The following is a 20771-nucleotide window of genomic DNA, read 5'->3' on the forward strand; positions in this document are numbered from 1 at the left end:
AACTTCTTGTACCAAACATTTTTACAGCAATATGAGTTTATTGGTTTTAGGGTTTAAATTGTAAAGCTAAAAAAAGCATTCAGCCGCTTTCAGCTCTTGTTATTGTGAGCTGGACTGACAAATAGACGAGCAACTGCTGCCAGCTCGCACAACACTTTATTTTTCTTGGCACTGGTGGGCTAGAAGGATAATGAGTTTTGGGACTTCCTGACAACAGGTGGTGAGAAGAAACCCTGTGGTTTGTTGTGGTGAAACTAGGGGAAATAAAGGAAATTCATTCTGTGCTATTTCGCTCAGGTGAAAACAAACTTTTAGTATCAGATGTTGTAAATCTTTCACTAAACTGGATTTTAGGAGAGTTCATTAGTTAAACTAGTAGTTATTTCCTAAACTGGTTCAAAACATACATTGAAGGGAGGAAGTTCTATGTCAGCGATGGAGATCACAGTCTGACAGCTGTTGTGGTGTTGCACGGGGAGCTGCCTTGGACCTTTCTTTGTTCTCACTGCATTTGCTGCCACTGGGTGACATCATCAGAGCACACAATGTTTGTTTCCATAGTTACGCAGATGATACACAACTGTAAATTGCTGCTGAGCCAAAATATGATAATGCTCTGTGCTCCATCACTAAATGTCTTTCAGCAATAATTACATGGATGAGCAATAATTTCCTCAAGCTTAATGAGGATAAAACAGGAAACCTTTTAGTCGGCCCAAAATCAAAAAGAGAAATGCTGGAAAATAATCTGGGTCAGCAAACTCCTGGGATTGAATCCGAAGTGACAAGTCTGGGTGTTATGCTCAGATCTCAGTTTCAAATCACAAAAATGAAAGGTCAGAAAAAAGAAGGTCTGATTGTGTTTCAATTTCCAATCACTCACTCTGCTGCCGGAACTGGTTCTGGATGTAAATGAGAATGCAGCTAAGTGGTGCCATAAAGTACAATGTTTCTCAGTCACTAAACTGTGATACCAAAAATAGAACAGAAATGCCACCTGGAAAATGACTGTAATTCAGGGGGTTTGAGTATGTGGAGTATTTAGCCGACGTCACTGATTGGTCCCTCAGCTAGGTTGAAGTCGTGCTAATCAGTGATATTACTTGTGGCAGCGTAAGGCTCCGACAAAAGCCTCTGCCCCCCGCGATGCGTATGGCTTTACATACACAGATCATAATCTATGGGTTTGTTTGGCTCAAGGACAGAGCTCTTCAGACTAGTACATTTCCCATTCATTCTCTCCATTGACATTTGAAATAATAAAAGTTTTCAGACTGGAACCAAGTACAGGACTGTATACATTTCCAGCCACTTCCGGCTCACTTCCTCTTAAATTGAACCTCGTTGTTATTATAGAATTGCAGTATATTGTAGTATTTTGTATGTATATTTATATAGCGTTTCATGTTGTGTGCTGGACATTGCAAGTCAAATTTCTTAAAAACAACAGGGGCTTTAGGGTTGTTTCACAATCTTGCATCTCGAGGTGTGTCGCCCTTGGATGCTTACATTGTACCGCTGACCTCATGTTAACTTACACTAAAAATTTAACCTAAGCATGTCTGTGGTCCTGCCTGCGGTATCTGCTGCAGTAATCCTTCTCTTTATTGACTCTAAACAAGGCGCATAATATTATTAATGATGAATATACATATTCTCATGGATAATATCTCATCAGTCATCTGTTGGCACTTTAAACTCTCATGACATGTATCTGAGTATCATTTGAAGTTTACAGCTGTGGAAACTCCCTTAAAATAAATGAGCTCCTGAATAGCTACTGACTCGTAGCAGCTGCGTGTGCATGTAGGTCTACTGGCTCACAAACCTCCTCTGTAAAGTCCCCAGAGATGCTTTATTTATCTGTGCTGCCCCCCCACCTCACGCGTGCGGCAGGCAGGCAGGCAGGCGCGCGCGCACACACACACACACACACACACACACACACACACACACACACACACACACACACACACACACACACACACACACACACACACCTTTTACTCTCTGGTCTCACCTGCTCACCTGCACCTGCTCAGATAGGATCCAGTCAAAATAAATCATTTCGCAGACAGACGGCCACAGCAAACACTGCCATTGGCATAAGCGTGTGGAAATTATGAACAAAAACAACAACCTCTGGCTCCTTCACTTCCCTCCCCCCCGCCCACACCACACTCCTGGATCTAAATAAGAGCCTCTCTTCAGGAGTCGGAGCACACTCCAGGGAGGAAGAAGAGGGACCTGTCTCTGGTTCAGGTGGGCTCTCTCTCTCTTCTCCTGCCAATGTTTCCTTTGGCTGCGACTGACTCCACCTTGTAATTGGCCCACTTATGTCAAGTGGTCATCCTAATTGAGATGAAAACTTAACACAAAGACCCGTAAGCCAAATGAGCACTGGCAATAACTGATATTAAAAAGCTAAGCTGCAAAATAATATAGTTCCAAAGTGTGCAGAGTTGAACTTGCCTAAACTTTCGCCCACCTCGCTGTACTTCTCCTCTCTCACTTACTGTCTATTGCTTGTTCTTCTCTCTCAGTAAAGAAATAATTGGGCTGCCAGTGCTACTGTGGCCCCTTCAACCTCTCCAAACATAGTTCCAGCCTCAGTCTTCTTCTTCTTTCCTATAGACCTCTACTACCTTTTCCTCAAGAAAACCTGCTCACAGCATTCTCCCCTTTCTAAAAATATTTTTCCACTTCCCCGTCCAAACCATGAGGGCCTTTCTTTGGACGCACGCACAAACACAGCGTGATCATTCGCTCTCACCGCATGCATTTCAGTTCTCTCATCGCCTGGGTGAAGAAAAGTATAAATTAAACGAAGGACAAAAAAATAAATAAATCCCACTAACTCTCGCCCAACAGGAGGAGATTTGATTTCTTCACCTCTGCTCTCTTTGCTTTAACCCCGTCCTGATGGACTGGATGGAAGCCAGTGATTTTCAAAAATCACATTTTGATGGTGAGACGTCTCTGGGTAAGCAGCCTGCACGGGATAATCAGACAAGGCTATGCAGTCTTCAGCCTGGTGGTCTGCAAGTTAACACTCAGCAGGCTCGAGCAAAGTGACATATACTGAACAGGCAAAGAGAAATTATTTCTTGTGGATATTGGATATAATGAGAAGAGCGATCTAAGTGGAGGATAAAAAGGGAAATAATCAGAGGGATTTAGATTCAGCAGCTAAATCCAACGTGCATGTAACCACACAAAGGACACTATCACAGTAAATGCCAGTGTGCACAGATTGCCTGTGGCGACTTTCTACCTCACACAGATGGAAAGAAAGGCCCCCGCAGCTATGTGCAGAGGAGGAGGTGGAGAGGAAGAAGGCTCTCCACCACCCTGGCCCCGATGTCGGAAGATGCATATGCAACGCGGGGTCACGCCTGGTCGGCAGCAGGGATTTACAGGCCCTTCAAGAAGAAGAAGAACCCCCTCCCCTGCCACCCCTACAAAACCCCCACCTTCCTCCCTTCCCAGGCCCCTCTGAGAGCTGGTGGACGGTTAGGGTCCCAGAGTAAATATATTTTTTTCCTCTATCAAAGACACATTTTCCAACCACTGTCGAGGAGGAGGGATCTGCGGAAGACGGGGGATGGCTACGAGAAGAGAGAGAGAGGAAGAGAGAGAGAGTGGGGGTGAAATTTTTTCCCCCTCTTCTAACCCCACTTTTCTCCCACCTCTCGTCCGCTGCTGCCTGCCGGGCTCCAACAACATCTGGCACTGTTTATCACCTGGCCTGCTGGTTCAGGCAGGAGGGGAAAAGGCTGAGGGGGGAACTCAGTACCAACCTGAGGTCTGCTATGGCTGGGCTAACAGATCATTGCGGTTTATTACAATCCGGGTCCTGTTCTTTGGAGATTTGGCCAGAACCAGTCTACTGGTTATAAGAACGTGATACGATCGGTTTGTCTTAACTTGGAAACTTGGATGTTTAAGACAGAAAGTTTGGGTAATAATGTTATCGTTCACCTAATTTTTTTCTTGCAATCTTCTCTCAAGTTTTTCCCTGACCCCTAACACATCCTTCCACCAAGTTCTGTGGAAATCCATCCAGTAGTTTTTGTGTAATGCTGCAAAATAAAAGACAAACCAACAAAAAAACGCAGATGAAAACGTAACCTCCTTGGCGGACCTGAAAAGAACAAAGTTGGAAATAAAACCATCTTCTTCAACTCTGGGACGGGGTGAGGTCTGTTTCACCTCATGTCACCTCCCCATATTTAAACATGAATATGTGTAAAATATAGGTATATGCATAAAACTGGAAATCCAATTATTTTAAAAAACAACATGAGCGGGATCTGATGGCGAGTCTTTTCCCCCCGAGCCTGGCACCAGAAAGTGACAGACGGAGGGAGCGTATAGGGGAAAGACAGAGTTGGTGGGACAATGAGGCCCATTGATACGGTGGAGACAGGACCGGGTGCCTCCAGCACGCTGAGAACGGCTGACGGTGCACAGAGGCACAATGATTACAGTCTGCATTACAAATGGCTAAAACAGAGCCGTGGTCCAGCAGAGGCCACGGCATCAGGAGAGACCTTGTCCAGATACGGAAACACCAACACCAACTTCTTTTGTTCTCTTTAGCTTTAACTGCCAGGAACAGCTTTCAAAGATGAAGGTGTAGCTGCTTTTCATCCCTTTTTCAAGAATGCCTCGTCTCTCCATGCCTGCGTTTCCTCCTTACGGCAGATTTAATGACTGCACTTGAAATGAACAGACGCTCTCAATCCATGTAACAAACAAAACAGCTGCCACTGATATGAAATGCTTTCCAATACTTGGACCGCAAACAAGCACAAAATAATAAAACTTTAGCAGAGCCATGAAATCCCACAAGTAATCACATCTTTTTTTCTGCTCCCCCTCCCCCCCTTTTTTTCTCCCTTTCACTCTTTTCCATTTAAACCCAAAGGAATTTCATTGAGTTCTAGAGATAACGCATGTTGCACCACAAGCGTTTTTCCACACACTGCAGCTCCTGCCTACACAGCAAAGGGCCCCGCTCACTCAGGGTCCACTGTGGCTGGAGAAGACATCAACAAACGTTTTGACGCCATCTATGGGATCCATGAGGAACTGCACCTGAGACCACGATAACGCACCGGTTTTGTTCCAGAAATGAAGTCGAACGATTCATAAGAAAGCAGCGATTGTTTGTTACTTTTGTGATTTGATATTTGATTTAACCTTGAGAAAAAATTTATTATTCAGAGAGATGTGTGAGGATTTTTCGCTTTTGAACACAACAGTTAATATTTAATCAAAACAAATACAGAATATCCATCTGGACTGTGAGTTTCTATTTTATAAGTAAATTAAATTCTTCAGCAGCCCCTAAAATTCTGACTGCAACTACCGTACATCCTTCCTTTTTGGTTTTCCTTGTTTCCCTCTACCTTACAGACAGATAATGAGGAGCACAGGGACACAGGGACATACCTGTCTGTATGTGCAGATGATGATCTCTCTCAGGTGGTAGTGCATGGGGGTCATGGTCTCGCTGACAGAGTCCAGGGCCGTGTCCACCTCCCTCTTCATCCTGTGACCATCAGGGAGCAGGCGAACCAGCTGCATCACGACCTGAAGGGCAGAGAAAAACAAGACACTGTTTCAGGCCAAAAGTTTCCAAAGTTTCGACAGGAGAATTCAAGCACAAGGAAATAAGCCTCTCACGTAAAATGGATGAATCCTATTTTAATTGAGCAGATGTAGAGGCAGGTGCAGCAACATTATAATTTGTACAAATGTACAAACGTTTGCAAATGAATGGCATAGACATTCGAAATGCACATTAAAACATGAGGACATAAAATTACTGAAGCTTCTTTTTCTCTCTCGGGTTCATTTAGCAGCTGTTCTGTTTTCACATCACACAGTCTCACTCAGCCGATGGAGTTTTGCCCACTTCTCACAATACAGCAGGGATGGAGTAGGTACTAGGACATTTCAGTACAAAAATATACTCAAATACCTAAAAGTATTAAAAGAAAAAGTACTGTAATGTAGCTACTCCATAAGGCTTTTTTTGCATCAATTTGAGGGATCATTTTCTGCAGCATCCTCACTAGTGATATTGTTTTTATGAAAACATAAATTAGTTTGACCCCCTGATGACAGTTTACTGTATGTCATGCCCATATGCTCTATCCATATATTTCCTGTAGGAGAATTATTTAGGTGCACTTCCTACGTCTGTCACACTGGGAGGGAGGATTATGTAACATGGCCGTGGCACGGAGGGAGGCTGTGGCACCTTTTTTTTCCTTTTTTTTTTTTTACAGATAAGGCTGCGGGAACAGCAACAAAACACTTCCTTGAGAGGCTAAACTGGAGCCGCACAAGGTTTCCGTGGCGACCACTCTTTGTATCCCAGAAACTGGGTTGGCTGCGCAGCTGTGAGTGGCATGTGGTATTGTTTGCCTCTTTCTGTGATGTACGTGTTTACAGTGCTGAGGACACAGCCATCAGAGTCCAACCAATGTTTCATTGTCACAATTCTGAATCAAGAAAACAGAAAACACCCAGCGGCGTGAATTCACAGCAGCTATTCAGAGCAGAGGAGAAAAAGCTGTGGTTTCTGGTTGTGTTTGGTTTTACGCTTTACAGCGGGACACAGACATAAATATGTGGCACCTGGTGACGCTCGAGCTTCATAATCAGTGTGAGCTGTTTTTGTTGTCAAGTGACCTCTCACACGAGCAATAAATACTCAACAGCAGAGGAGTCTACCAATTAAAACTACAGGCAGATAGACAGAAATCCAGGTTGTTACGCTATGAGACATTTTTTTCAGTTAAGTATCACATTTGGTATTTTTTGCTTAAAAGTGACTAATACAAACTACAATGATTCAATAACTTTAATAATTGCAGATTCATTCCTTTTGACTGTTTGATTAATTTGGAAACTTTATTGGAGCTCTTGACACTTTTGCAGTTAGCAGCAGCAGCAGCGGTGGTAAATTGCATTTCTTTTGAATTTGGGTTCATAAAAAGAGCTATGATTATATTCCATTTGAAATGCTGTTTGTAAAAAGACAATCTTTACAAGCTGGAGAGGGCAAGGGTTTGAATGCTTCAAGGATAAATACCTCAAATTCTCCTTTTGTGTACTTGGCATCCGGAACACTAACAATCTCGTCTTCTGCAAACTCTGGGAAACCCTGCAAGAGAGAGACGCAAGTTTTAATGTTATTCTGGATGAAAAAAAAACATTGAATCCTCGTTGAGATTTCAGGTGAAACTGCATCAAAATACAATGAGTTTAATGGACATGCAGAAGGAAGCATCTTACATTAAAATGCCAGAGAGTCAGAACAGAGAGGACCATGGCGGTCGTGGTCCTGCCTTTGCCGTTGGAGCAGTTAAAAACGAAGGCTGAGTGGGAGTCTTCAGCCAAGGCACTCTTCATGGCATCCAGCAGCTTATCGAAATCCTGAGAAGAACACACACACAACAACACGTCTATCGATCTACATATGTGTGTGAATCATAAAGAAATCAACCAGTGATATAACATGTCAATGTGTTTAATCATGTTCTTGCTGCATAAAGTTAAAATACAACATTAGATTGATTTCACTGCATCTAATTTTACATTTTTTACCATTGAGTCAGTAAAAAGATTCCAAAAGAAATCTAATCTAATGAATGATAATAACAAAAATATAAAATACAACTGGGGTGGGTGAGAAAAAGTTTTTTAAAATATTAGATTTGTTTATGACTGTGTAGTGAAACTTTTAGAATGAAAGTATCAGTCTTAACCACCAGAGGGAGCACAAGGTTTATTTAATGTCTCTGCCTCATGCGCAGGTACCAGGGAACTGAGATGCTACTTCGGCACATCATGCTTGTATGTTTGTGAGTATAAGCGTGTTAATGCACACGCTCACGTCATTACCTCCTCCCTGGGGGCGCTGCAGTCCGGCAGAGGGATGCGTTTATAGACGAGGCCCTGGTGGGAGCTCTTGTGCTGGTTGAAGATCTCCTGCACCGTCAGGCAGCTTTTAAACATCTTCATTTGTTTGTCCTGCTCCAGCGTCACTTCCAGCCACTTCTGAGCTCGCAGGACAGCCTCCTTCAGAGACGTCTCCAGCTTCTACAGGCCAGGAGGGGACAAGAGCACTCTTACATCAGCTGTTTGAAGCTCGAGCAAATGTAGTGTGAAAACTAGTGACCTTCCCAAGCACTCTATCATTAATCTGATTGTACGCGCCCTGAAAACATCTAAAGAGAGTCATTTCCACTCTACCTCTATTAGCTGTGGGTCAGATGATGGGAGGGGAATGTGCTGGTCCAGGCACGAGGGCTCCCTGGGTGTGAAAATCTGACCGTTTCCTTCCAACACCAGCTCCTCCTGCAGGTTCACCCACAACACGTGGCTGTGCTTCCTCTTCTCATCCGTCAGATGGGCCAAAACTGCTCCGGTAGCCTGCGCACAGCAAGTTTACAATTAGACGAGGAGGAAGTGGAAGTCCTGCACAAGCAGCCTGAAGTTTGCGTGCAAGTGTTTTTGTACTGTCACAAATATTAACGAAAGCAGGGATGCAAGCATATTCTGGTGATGATCACAAAATGACAGTTACAATTTTCTGCGAGGATGGAAAAGTGCAAAATTCTTTTACTAATTATTTAATATTTGTTCTCTTTCTTAGTACAACCTCTCAAAATATAAGTCTGCCCTTTAATCATTCAAGATTATGTTTGGGATTCATGTGATTAAGGGAACATTTTGTATTTTGTATTAATGCGAGGAAAGTCTTCGGGAATCCGCCGCACCTCTGATGTCGGCTGAGCGACTCCATAAACAGGCATCTTGGGCACTCGTCTGAAGTTGACCGCCTTCATCTCCTTCACTGTGCTGAGCACGTCAGGAGCCAAGTACTCATCGGCAACCTGTGCACACGCATATCACACACAACGTATGAGACACTGATGATATAGAGGATTACGTGACTGTGTGAGGATATGATGATGAGACATCTTAGAGAAAACGTGCACATTGTGTGGCAAGCTTTATCGGTAAGACAAAAAAACACATCAGCAGTAGCATTTCTGTACATATATTAAATGCATCCGTGTACCTGCATTACATGGTTTTGGTTTCAAATGACAGACACAGACATCATTTACAGAATCATTCTTCCTCACCAGGACGCGGGCTCCCCTGGTGACCAGCTCAGCTGGTGCCGACAGCTCCGACAGGTCCATGCGGGCCAGCAGTCTGTACAGCCACGCATGGCAGCACATCCACTGGCTGAAGTTGGACACAAAGGCAAGAGGATACTGCAAAATGCAACAGCACAAATACAACGTTTATGTCATGCCTTCTAATCTCTGAATATTCATCTGTATCAGTGAAGAAATTCACTTTACCTGTTCATGAAGGTACGCGTTAAATACAATCAAGTAGAAGTAGCGCTCCAAGCTCTGCATTGTTCGGTTGAGAAAGTATTCTTTGGTGCTGCTTCCCTAAGAAACGAATACAAGTTTCAGTGTCCAGCCACAGTAATAACCCAACGTTTTTCTTTATTTCTCCAGTGAAGCAGCTCAACTATTGATTTCCTGACAGGCGGTAGAACGTTCTGTCAAAAATTAAACTCTGGTACTTAAGTGTTCCATCAGATTGAGAGCCCACATTGAATCATTATACTTTGTTTTAATACAAGATGCTGCGGCATCATCATCATCACACTAACCTGTATTTGATAATCTTCTCCGATCCCTTCCAGCTTACTCTTGTTCTCATATATTGCTTCTTTTATGTTGTGCATTTCTGAACAGAGGACGATAGCCTGGTCAACCTGTCAGATGAAAACAAGATGTTATCATTCATTAAGAGAAATGTAAAACTAATTTGACTCTGTAAGAACTTGGTTTATTTAATAAAAGGCACTTTACAAATACTTGCTTGATCTTGCAAGTAGTAACATATTTGTCTTAAAGGAGATGTTATGATGGTGTAAGTAATCTGCCTCACCTCTTCCATGACCTGCTGTCCATTCGGCAGCTTGTTGATCAGAGACTGGATGACCTGGAAAAGTGGTTTCGGCTCTGAAGCTGCTGTCTCCTCAACTCTGCAAAACAAAGAAAACATGCTCAACTCCAATGTTACCTGACATCCCGAAGAAAAAAGCATGAACGCACAAAGAAACCAGTTTCAAAGCTCCACCACCAGACTTTTATTCAATATGTGATGAGGTCATTCTCCCTGTTTTCCAGATGCGTTAGACGCAGAGTTCTTACTGAGACGGCGCTTGTGAATCCCCCCTCAGGCGATTCATGACCAGGGTACCCAGGATCATGGCAAGGTTGGTGCGGCCGACGCCCACCTGGCAGCTGAAGAGCAGCGACGGCAGCGGTCGGGACGCATCGTGGCCCAGGGACAAGCTCGGACTCTCCTGGAAAACAGGAGCACATGTAGAGGAGAGTGTCAGTCGTGCTGGAATACCCGCAAAAAAAAGTTGATTGCCTGCTTTACCATTGCCAGTAGAGGAGTTTGACTTTCTGTTTTTTTTTTCCTGGTGCATCATGTTAGATGCTCTGAGTCTATAGAAACCAGTGTCTACTGCAGTCATCTGACCTACGCATGAATGATGATTGTATCCATTCCAATTGAAGACAAAAGCCAGATGTTAGCGGCTGTTGGTGGGTTATTTAAGTTTTTGGACAAGGGGCGTTACTTGCTTTACAGAAATCAGTTTTAGTGGGTCATAGGGTTTATAATTTTGGAAATATGAGATGAGAAAACAGATTTTTAAAGTTAGTTTGACTAAGAGAATTGGGAAGTGAGGGCTCTTTCAATAAGGAGAAAAATGTCACGTGGGACATATAGAAAGAAAGAGTGCAAGAGGGAGAGAAAGGGTATCTTAGGCCTTAGCAAAAGCCCTGATCCAAACACTGTGCTAAAAAAAAAGAAAAACGAGAGCCACTTTCCAACCACAGGGAACTGGACCGGCTGCTGCAAGTCACTCCAAAAAAGGGCAAAACACAGTGAAAAGAACATCCTGTATGAGTGAAGGGCAGGACGGAAACCAGACAGAGCGGATGACCAGGAGCGGACGTAAGGTTGAGCACAAGCTGCAGGTTCTCTGCCATTTTTATTTCAAATAACTATCACACTTATCAGATTGATAGCACTGGCAGAATGGAATCGAGGCTACATGCATTAAAAGAAAAAGAAAATTCTATGATCTTCTCCCTGCTTCAGTGAGAAAATCCAGATGCACCCCCTGGCCATATTCCAGCCATTAATAACTTTAACAACACATCGAGAACAGCACGACCAAAAAAGGTTCATTTAATGGGCGGAGCTGCACAGTGATTGCCATTTTTACACAACCTTACCCTGAGAATGTTAACAAATGCGTCGAAGTCTTCTTCCAACGGCGCTCCCTCCATCGGTAAAGGTAATCTGTAGTACCTGCAAGACAACAGATCATTGCCGAGGGTGAGCCTACGACTGTGTTGTATCAAAATCGTCCTTAATGTAGGTCAAGATGCACAGCAAGTAAACATTTGACCTAAAATAAGACTGGACAGCTGAGCTCCCTCACGCTTTGTTTACTAATTTCATAAGTCTAAGATAGCGACCCACAAGGGATGATGGGAAGAGTCAAATCCTGACATATGTTCCTTTAAAATACACACCACCTACACTTTTCATACTATAATAAAACATCCTGCTGCTTTTGTTTCTGCTGTAAAACTTCAAAAGTGTCAGTGATGAGGCTTCAGTCTCCTCATGGAATAATTTATCCTCTTCCTCTGGAAACATCGGGAGCAGCCTGAGACGTCTCAATAAAGCCCACTGCTGATCTGATTGCAAACAGGATGCTGCCATCTTTAGTTTTTGAAAACCTTTTTACAAAGCAGGGCAACCAGCGTTTGCACAAACACGCGTCACTATTTATAACCTGTCCTGTATATTCTGCTGCATTCAGCCATGATTCTGTCTGAGCTGACGTGAGAGGCGAGGAGGTAATAAAAGGAGCAATGTAAATAACCTGTAGGCCGGCATGGTGAACATGGGCCTCTTATAGACCTCCTCTGTCACATGGATGTCCTCCTCACACATGATGGAGATCTTCTGTGGCTCGTCTTTAAAGAACTCTATGTCATTGTAGACATAGAAGATGTTTTCGTTGAGCATGGCGAAGTCGTGGAGCTGAGGAGGAAGTGGGAAGTGTTTAAATACAGCACCATTCAACTGGGTGGTACCAAACAAAAACACGTGCAGATGGTGAGTAAGTGCACTTTCGTCACCTCCTTCCTGACGATGAGCTCGAGGCTCTCCACCAGCACCTCCTTTTCCAGGCTGTGTAAGTTCTCATGTAGGTTTTCCTTCCTCCTGGGGGTGTACGGCACAAAGTCGTCATCCTTGTGCAGGAAAACCACCGGCTCCTCTCGTACGCAGAAGAATATGACCTCCTGTTTGCAAAAGCACAGCGTGATAGGCATCAAATGATAGGTTTAATAGCAAACGCTTGCAGCCTTCGTCCGACCGCACCGCTTCCAAGAGCGACTGGAAACAATCTTTTGTCATATGACATGCAGCACATGAGTAAGGAGCTTTCAAGAGGCCTGACGTATAATTTTGTCAATTTCATTTCAATTACGGTCAGTTTCTCGCTGCTGTAAGCAAAGACGTGAGATTATTTTTCCACTGGCACACATGACCACAACTTTCTGTTTGCTCAGTTCTACAATTCAGCCGCAGCCTCCACTGAGCACTTGACTCCTCAAATATTTACTGACAACACGGCTAGAGAGAGCCCAGGCAGAGCAACTCTGACAAAAAACACAATCTACCAGATAACCTATCGACCATTCATGTCAGCTTTAGTGTAGTTGTCTAACATTCTGGGTTACTTATGTGCATAAAAAGAAAATCACAGTGACCTCGTGTCCTTGCACCTGGAGCCTCTGGAGGACCTGTTTGAAGCCGTTCAGGCTCGGCTGACCCATCCCGTACAGAGGGTAGGATCCCTTGACTTGGCGGAAGTTGGGCGCCCCATAGCTTCCTGTGGTGTTCAGGACATCTGCCTTGCTGTACACGTCCTGCACCATGAAGAACTCCCCCTGGAAAGCAAAGTCCCTGAATTCATTTTCAGAGCATGACTCTGTCACAAACAAACCAAATTCCACTCGAGCATTCATTAGCACCTGCAAACTCTCCAGAGCAAATATTGTGGATGGATAGAATGTGAAAATGAATTGCATTTGGATTGAATTTTAAGTTTTTTAGCTGAATTTATATAATTTCTTTTATCTTTTTTTTTTTTTATTTTATTTCCCACACTCAAATGCAAAAAGTCTAAATCTCTTCTTTGTCCTCTTTCTGTCGACAAACAACAACGCTGATACAGTCTGGTTACTCTATTGACTCAACAGATTTAATCTCTGTTCTGTCACCTCCATCTGCACAGGATCAGTCGAATTGTGTGTCAGTAGAGCAGATTTAAAACATTGTCATATTTTACAATTTCTATTGCAGTAGTAAAGGCTTGATTGTGCTTAATAAGAGGTTAACATTAATATAACTAGATAATCATATACACAGCTCACTGAAAACAAGGTAATGGTTCCAACAACTGGCTCCATGTTGGTAAAAAAAAAAAACCCACTTTGAATTCTTAAGTTCCGATTCAATAAGCACATTCAACCTTTTGTGTTTGAACCACAAAAATATCAGTGGTACATAAATAAATTAACAGGAAGGTCAATCAGGAGGGGGAGGGTGGAAGGCCAAAACAGAAGGGAAGAGATGTGTCTTCAAATTCATCTGCTTTTATGTGGATATAAACTTCCATCCGTGTTTGCATTTCAACGTTTTTAAAACTAAAACAATCTCCATCCATACAAGGGCTTTAGCTCTGGATCAGTAATAATCTCTGGCCATGCTCCCACACGTATCACGTGATCAGGAGGAAGACTGTTTAATCTGCAACTGGTTGCTTAGTTACAGAAAATATGAAGGAGAAACACAATGGTGAAAAATAAGACGAGTGATTACAGCGTCATCGTTTTCGAAAAAACATCCCAGTTTTGCCCACTACAACACAGATGTGGTGTTTTCAAACTAAAGCGGAGTCAGCAGCGTTTCTAAACGTCTCTGGTCAAGGTGCTTTTGAGCGTAGACTGCAGGCGTAAACACAGCAACAGTTCTACAGTTAAAACTAAAATGTGTGGCGTGAATGCAGCCTAACTATAGGTGGAACAACTGCCCTGTCCATGCATGTAAACAGAAGCTGTGTGTTAACACTGATGAAACACTGCCTGCTGGACCGGCCACGGCAGACGAGGTGACAGAGCACTTCAAAGCCCTGATAGGAGGGTGACAACGAGTCCCGTTTCGGCGGCTGCGCCACATCATAAAACAACGCATGACAATGTTCCTGCACCGTTGTGCAATTTCGACATGGGAATGTGAAAAGGGGCAGAAATAGAGACCGGTGAGATGATTCCACGTCTTTTCATGACAGTGCTCTTCTCAGAGTGTTGTTCCTACCTGCACCAGGTAGTGCTCGGGCATAGTTTCTGATATCCGGCCGAGTTTGTAGTTGGTCTTGAGGATTTCATCGTGAATCTGGAATTCCTGTCTGCAATTATACCTGTAAAGAGAACAGCACAGCAGGTCTGGGAGGTGAAAAGAGGTCAATTCAATTATCAGCCACTATTTGCCCGGCCTGGATTGACAAATGAGATGATAACAGGGGCAAACACTCGGAGCGCAGGGTGGGGGGATGTCACCGCAGTGATCAAAGAAGATTAACACCCAATTGTGAGAACGTGGATTCGGGGAGGGACTTACGTGATGACGACAGGTGCGACTTTGTTGGTGATAATGGACTTGGCCTTGTTGTTGTGGATGTTGACTGTCTGAAAGGGGCTCATGTTAAGAGACTGCCTGCTGTTGGCCATCCCGTTGCCGTGGACACTCTCCAGTGGCGACGCTGCGGAAATTGGCTGCTGTGCGGCACTGGCAGTTGTACCCATGCTCCACAAGCAGCTGCGAATGACATCGCAGCAGACTCAGAAACAGGAAGCAAATACACTCACACACCTACATAAAGGCCGGCACACAGCGGCAATACATACAGAATATTTGAGGAGGGACAACACAACAAAGTGAACCACACTTCTTCACTGATGTCAGACTTTTGGTTACAACTGAAATATCTCAGCAGGGATTTGAAGAAATGCATGAAATGAAATTCTGAAGGGAATAAACTGAAACTAGATGGTGAAATGTGATGATTGATACTGACTATTCCTGGGTTTCCTTGGTTTTAATTGAAAAACTACCCTGTTGATTTCCCAGACTCATTCATGGTCCCTAGAGGATACATTTTAATCCTCTGACCCTTTATGTTAAACCATCATAAGGTCAAAATTTGTATCATGTAAAAAGCTGTTTTCAGACATGCATTGAACTCTGCATAATCTCCAGAAATTATCCAGACGGGCTGCAGGCTGCAGAAAACACAAATGTCTTGGCTCTACCCAGACACCACCCCTTGCCTGAACGCTCCAGAGATTCTCTGTTGCTGTGAACGTGTCTGACAATCTCCTGCTACGTTCTTCGCAATAAATCTTGGAGATATCTGAAAATGGTTTAACACTTTGGGTAAAGGTCAACTACTTCCAACAACAATGACATTCCCATCAGCCTCAGCTGTATCTAGCGTTTATGGCCAACATACTAAGATGTTGAACATACTCAACATCATCAAAAAGCTGGTAATTTCTGTTCTCTCTGCTTTTATCTCTTATTTATTAAAACTAATCACAGAAATGAAAAGACCCATGTCATAAATTTTAATCATATACTGGAAATAAATATCAAAAAGAGTATTTTTGAGTCAGATTGTGAGACAGTATTTATATTCAAATCATACAACTTGATACAGAGCACTCAGACCCCCACGCGAGCCAGCCGCATGTCTCAAGCAACCCTCTTCCCCTTTGAATAAACAGACAGCCTCGCAGGGAGCTCTGCAGATAAACAAACCAGTCTTCCGACAAGCTCAGGAACAACACTGCTCCTCGACATCAGTCACAACATGCGGCTGATCAGGAACCTACAGCGTCACGTAAAGATACAAAAAGCACAGTACGTCACCCTACACAAAATCACAGATGCACATACTGTCACACTGAAGCTGCAAAGTGTTGTCCAAGAGCACAGAATCAATCCAACATCAATATCTACTTCATGTGACACGGCAGAGCGACACGTCTGAGCTCACAGCAGCTCTGTGTGATCTGCAGCTTTGAACCGAAAGGACTGTGATTGAGCAGAGAGCCTCTGAGAGAGAGAGAGAGGAGCCGGGTGAGTCACCACTACTCTCGTCTTTGTTGCGCCTGGCGATGAGTGGGCAGGTCGACCTTGTATTGATTCTCTTATCAAGGGTCAGTCGACAAGATATTCATTTTCTTGTTAATCTGTCTGCTGACACAGATTTAAAAAATGTTTCAAAAAACATCTCACATGTTTTTACAGCTTGAAACACGATCACATAAATGCAGAGAAAACAGCCCAGAGAGTAAAAAGAAGTTCAGACTCTACCCAGTAATAAAATGTAACTTCCATAAAAGGAAACTAAGTTTTCAAGAATACTGTGCCCCAGCCGCCCTGACCTATTTGAGTCATCACCACATACCAAAAGCATCTCCGCTGCCATCATTTCTTTGACTACCACGAGAAAAACAACAAAAACCTACACGCCAGCAACAATCCACTAAACTCTGACATCTTACGTGTGCGATGAGGAGCGATCTGTGCTCGCAGACCCTTTTCTCTGCTGCTTGTTTTCCGCCATGGTCCAGAAGGAGTGTGAGAACTTGGCATCCAATCCAAAGAGAAATCTTCCCTTTCTGATTCCCCGTGCCCACCCCCGCTCAGTGGGAAACACCCCTCATGGGAGCTCAAAGCGCTCGGCTGCTTGGCACAGTTGGGCAAAAACTTCTTCCGAGAGCTCTCAGGGAACGTCCTCCACGTCCCGGGTCTTATCTCCTGTCTGATGTTGGGGAGTCAATTCATGCGGCAGACTCGAGTCTCCGCTGAGGGGACCTGGGGAAGCAGTGGTACATCTGGCAGCCAGATGGCAAATGTTCAGCTCTCTTTCACAGGGACAGGCTGTGCACAAAGACCACACAGTTGACTCTAATACTGTACGGTCAGGATGTCACTGTTTTTTTATGTGAAATTTGAACTGCTGTTTGAATGTTGGACAATTTTAAGTATTTGAACTGTATTGACCTGATTGAAATCTAGAACTACATCAAAGCATTTAAAGAAGTTGCCTTGCGGTCCAGCAGAGGGTGCTCAAATGAATAATGTTCCAGTTCAAAACATAGAGACGAAATAAAGATATAGACGATATGGCTGCTCCCCAAAAGTGAGGCCAAAGCATGTCAATGGCTGGTCTCAGTATAGGTCATAAATTCCACCTCCTCCATGTTTGCAACATGGACTAAACTAAAAAGAAAAAAGGTGGTTTCATTGCATAAAAAAATTGAAACAAAGCATCGCAATATTTAAAAAAGATATTAGATGTGGACTGTGTCTCTGACTTCCTATTTGGACTGAAAACTGAGCTTACAGTCTCTACAGTAAAAGACATTTACACAGTGAACTATGTTCATTCTCTGTCACTTTAAGGAGATTTAATCAGTAGGTTTCCTTCACCCACCACCACAGTCATGCATGATAATATGCATGTTCCTATGTGGTTCAGTTGAAGGTTATAAAACACTCTGGAGACAGATTCTCCCACTCGTCCACATGCTAAAACTTCCTATGCCTTCTCCAATGTAAAGTACTTCTTCTATGAAACGTCTGAGCGTTAAATGAGGCTAACTGATACTTCTTGACAGAAACTTCAGTTTTACCGAGGTCATAATACAGTAGCTTGCTCACTGAAAGGGATACATTAGAAACTCTACTGTGTTTACGGCCTGTCACATCAGCTTTGAGACCATGATACACTAAGAAGTACCTGCTACAAAGCAAGCTCAGCTGATGGGCCACACGGCGTTCAGCATGGGCAGGCCTGGTCTAGCGCACGGGCATCTGGGGCGGAGGCCTGAGTAGAAATAGCCCTCAGTCATAAACATCCTCCTGCAGAGCCAATCATGACATCTCATTAGAGAGGCTGTTTATCCCTTGTGTAACCCAGAGTAGGGTCACGCTGCGCGAGGGGCCAATAAAACGACAAGACAAACTTGCGACAACATGAAACAACAATGCTGAAATCTTGTCTGTGCCACTGTCAGCCAGGCTGTGAACAGCTGGTCAAAGTTAGCCAGTGGCCCTAATATTTAAATTCAAGGATGGAATGGTTGGACAAAAAAAAAAACCCATGGAAACTGGAGTCTCCTGCCAGCCTACCAGCATTGCTCTATTCAGTGCTGCCCTATTTAAATTCAGCCAGTGTCCCAACTTTGCAGTAGGAGCGTCTTCAGACAAAAGGGCCCGAGTGCAGACAGGAAGAAGCATGCAGCTGCAGGATGCATCTGTTGGTGGCCCAGAGGAAGGATGCAGGGCGCTCTTCATTCACAAGAGATGCAGGGGTTCAAGAGAGGTGGGTATCACATTGTAGCGCTGAGAAGATCTTTTCACACGAACTAGAAAAACATTTCAAAATGAATTCAACTTGCTTCCCTGGCAAAACTGCACTTATCATTCAAGGATCCAGGGGCAATTTGGTCTTCACAGAGGACACTCGTTCAGTCGGGCAATGTTAAACCTGAAAGCCCACTGACCGCACAAAACCACATAAAATGACTGATGTGAATATGCTGACTTATTAAAACATTGAGTGTGTGCAGCTTTAGAAATCTGACAACAAAACATGCAAGAATGCAAAGACTGCTCAGGATTTCTCAAACACAATTTATTCCAAATAAGGATCCAGATTTTTTCGGTCTTGATACAATGACCCACAGTTTCTCACTCATCACAGGATACTAGACCAGCAAAACCCTTCAATGCAACCCGGTCACACACCCCCAGGCAGAGGAAGTATAAGCACACCTTGACAGGAAATGCTTAGTAGTACGCTCTGTAACTTCCTCCCTGCAGCTGTACACATATTTCACCAATGAGGTTCAGGGTTGCATACAGGCGTGATTCCACAGGACACTGCTAGTTCCTGAGCTAAATATCAGCATTGTGCGGAAATCAGCTCAGCGCCTCCTCTGCTTAAAATCTTTTTCTGCTTTCCTTCAACTGTTCCAAAAAACCTTATTGTGAGTTTGTGTAAACGAACAGCTCCGATGTTTGTTTTGGTTTAAAATAAATCACCCAACAGCATGTTCAGAAAGAGACTGTGGCGAAAAAGGAAGCCATGCGGTGCATTGTTCAAGGATGCAATTTCCAAATCTGATCAAACTACCCCGGAATAGGTTCTGCACTGAAACACAGATAGTCCAGATAAAGTGCACAAAATGAATAACAACTCACAGGGACGCCATGAATGAGAGAAACATGACATAAATCACTTGAATAACCTTTAGCCTCCTACATGCTTGCTTTCATCACAGTTGGACAGTGAGCTGCTAAAAATGGTGCGCAAATCTATTTTTAAAACACTGCCTGTAATTTATTTCGTTTCAGGATGGCAATTTTATCCCCCTATGATTTCCAGGCTGCAGTAACGTGGCTTTCATTTTTCTGAACCCCAGCATCTGACCACACTATTCTGTCAGCAGCAGCAGCACGGGGACGACTGACAGCAAATTTTTTTATACTTCCCTTAGCTCTCGGCTACGGCAGATTTTACACTGATTTGTTAACCTGTTTCCTCTCAGATTGAAATGTGTAAGCTGGTGTATGTGTAAACAAATTCTGAGTGAGCAGCTTCCTTTTCTGAGTTGGCGTGGGACGCGGGGATCCTGTCAGGCAGGCGCTGGTCGTTTGGTACAAAGGAATGAGAGCTGATAAACTTCATCACAAGAAGAATGTAGCTTTGAGACTATAAAACATAGCTGGTGTTGTAACAGAATATTTAAGCCAAATGAACAACCCTCAGCAAAATGAAAAGTGGCTTTATATCCCATAATAGATACAGATAAACTCTGTAGTTTGAAAAGGCTACATAGTTCAGTCGTTTCAGTCTGAAGTCTCAGATTAAATCACGCCGGGCATCAGCAACGTGTGCCATTTCCTTTTGTATCCTTCCGAGACATACTGATGACCTTTCTAACGACCACAAGCCTGCAGCAGGAGGCATATCATAAAACAGAGAAAGCAGAAGAATCAAAATTGTACCTGACATTCAGCTGTCCAGTCCACCATCCGAGAGGTGCTTGAGTCTCTGAGGAACGCAATGAGGGAGAAAAAAAAAGAAGAGAGAATAGAGGGTTAAAAATAAACCAAAATGACAGCTCTCCAGCAAGGCGACGGCACTGGTCTCAGTCGGACATCCTTGCTGGCATCTGGTCTGTGAGGTAATCTGCCTCTCTCTGGCCGGCGATCGCACTACGGCAGGCGGCGGTCTCGCATCATAACGCGCCCTAATAACGCGAGTCAATGAACGCGTCCTTCAAGACAGATCCCAGACAGGCACTCAGCGGGAGAAGGCAAGGGTGGGAGGGGGGTTGACACAGCTCTCTGTCTGTCTGAGGTTTAGATGTGTGACAGCATGCTCCCTCATTTTTTTTGTTTTACTTTTTTGTATGCAGGGCTGCTCGTGTATACATAGGTCTGTGTGTTTGTGTGTAAGTGTGATGTGTATGAGTAGAGAG

General features: G+C 43.8%; 1 protein-coding gene across 5 annotated transcripts in view; it reads right to left on the reverse strand.

The window, feature by feature from the left end:
• Positions 1–20771, reverse strand: part of pald1a (phosphatase domain containing paladin 1a) — a 50218-nt gene that overhangs the window by 26254 nt on the left and 3193 nt on the right. For 2 of the 5 annotated variants that reach the window (XM_069517135.1, XM_020083294.2), the window contains exons 2-19: positions 20296–20341; positions 14833–15030; positions 14530–14632; positions 12921–13100; positions 12285–12449; positions 12026–12186; positions 11367–11442; positions 10266–10420; positions 10000–10096; positions 9719–9823; positions 9396–9491; positions 9171–9305; positions 8799–8915; positions 8272–8451; positions 7921–8118; positions 7312–7452; positions 7109–7180; positions 5458–5598 (exon numbers count right to left, since the gene is read on the reverse strand). In XM_069517135.1, coding sequence (XP_069373236.1) covers positions 5458–5598; positions 7109–7180; positions 7312–7452; positions 7921–8118; positions 8272–8451; positions 8799–8915; positions 9171–9305; positions 9396–9491; positions 9719–9823; positions 10000–10096; positions 10266–10420; positions 11367–11442; positions 12026–12186; positions 12285–12449; positions 12921–13100; positions 14530–14632; positions 14833–15017 — 2307 coding nt within the window. In that variant the 5' untranslated portion in view covers positions 15018–15030; positions 20296–20341. Of the gene's footprint in view, positions 1–5457; positions 5599–7108; positions 7181–7311; positions 7453–7920; positions 8119–8271; positions 8452–8798; positions 8916–9170; positions 9306–9395; positions 9492–9718; positions 9824–9999; positions 10097–10265; positions 10421–11366; positions 11443–12025; positions 12187–12284; positions 12450–12920; positions 13101–14529; positions 14633–14832; positions 15031–16170; positions 16314–16781; positions 17304–20295; positions 20342–20771 lie in introns of those variants that run through there. The other 3 variants (XM_069517133.1, XM_020083292.2, XM_069517136.1) reach the window with 2 other exon arrangements.

This window comes from Paralichthys olivaceus, chromosome 21 (genome assembly GCF_024713975.1).
Source record: "Paralichthys olivaceus isolate ysfri-2021 chromosome 21, ASM2471397v2, whole genome shotgun sequence".
NCBI lineage: Eukaryota > Metazoa > Chordata > Actinopteri > Pleuronectiformes > Paralichthyidae > Paralichthys > Paralichthys olivaceus.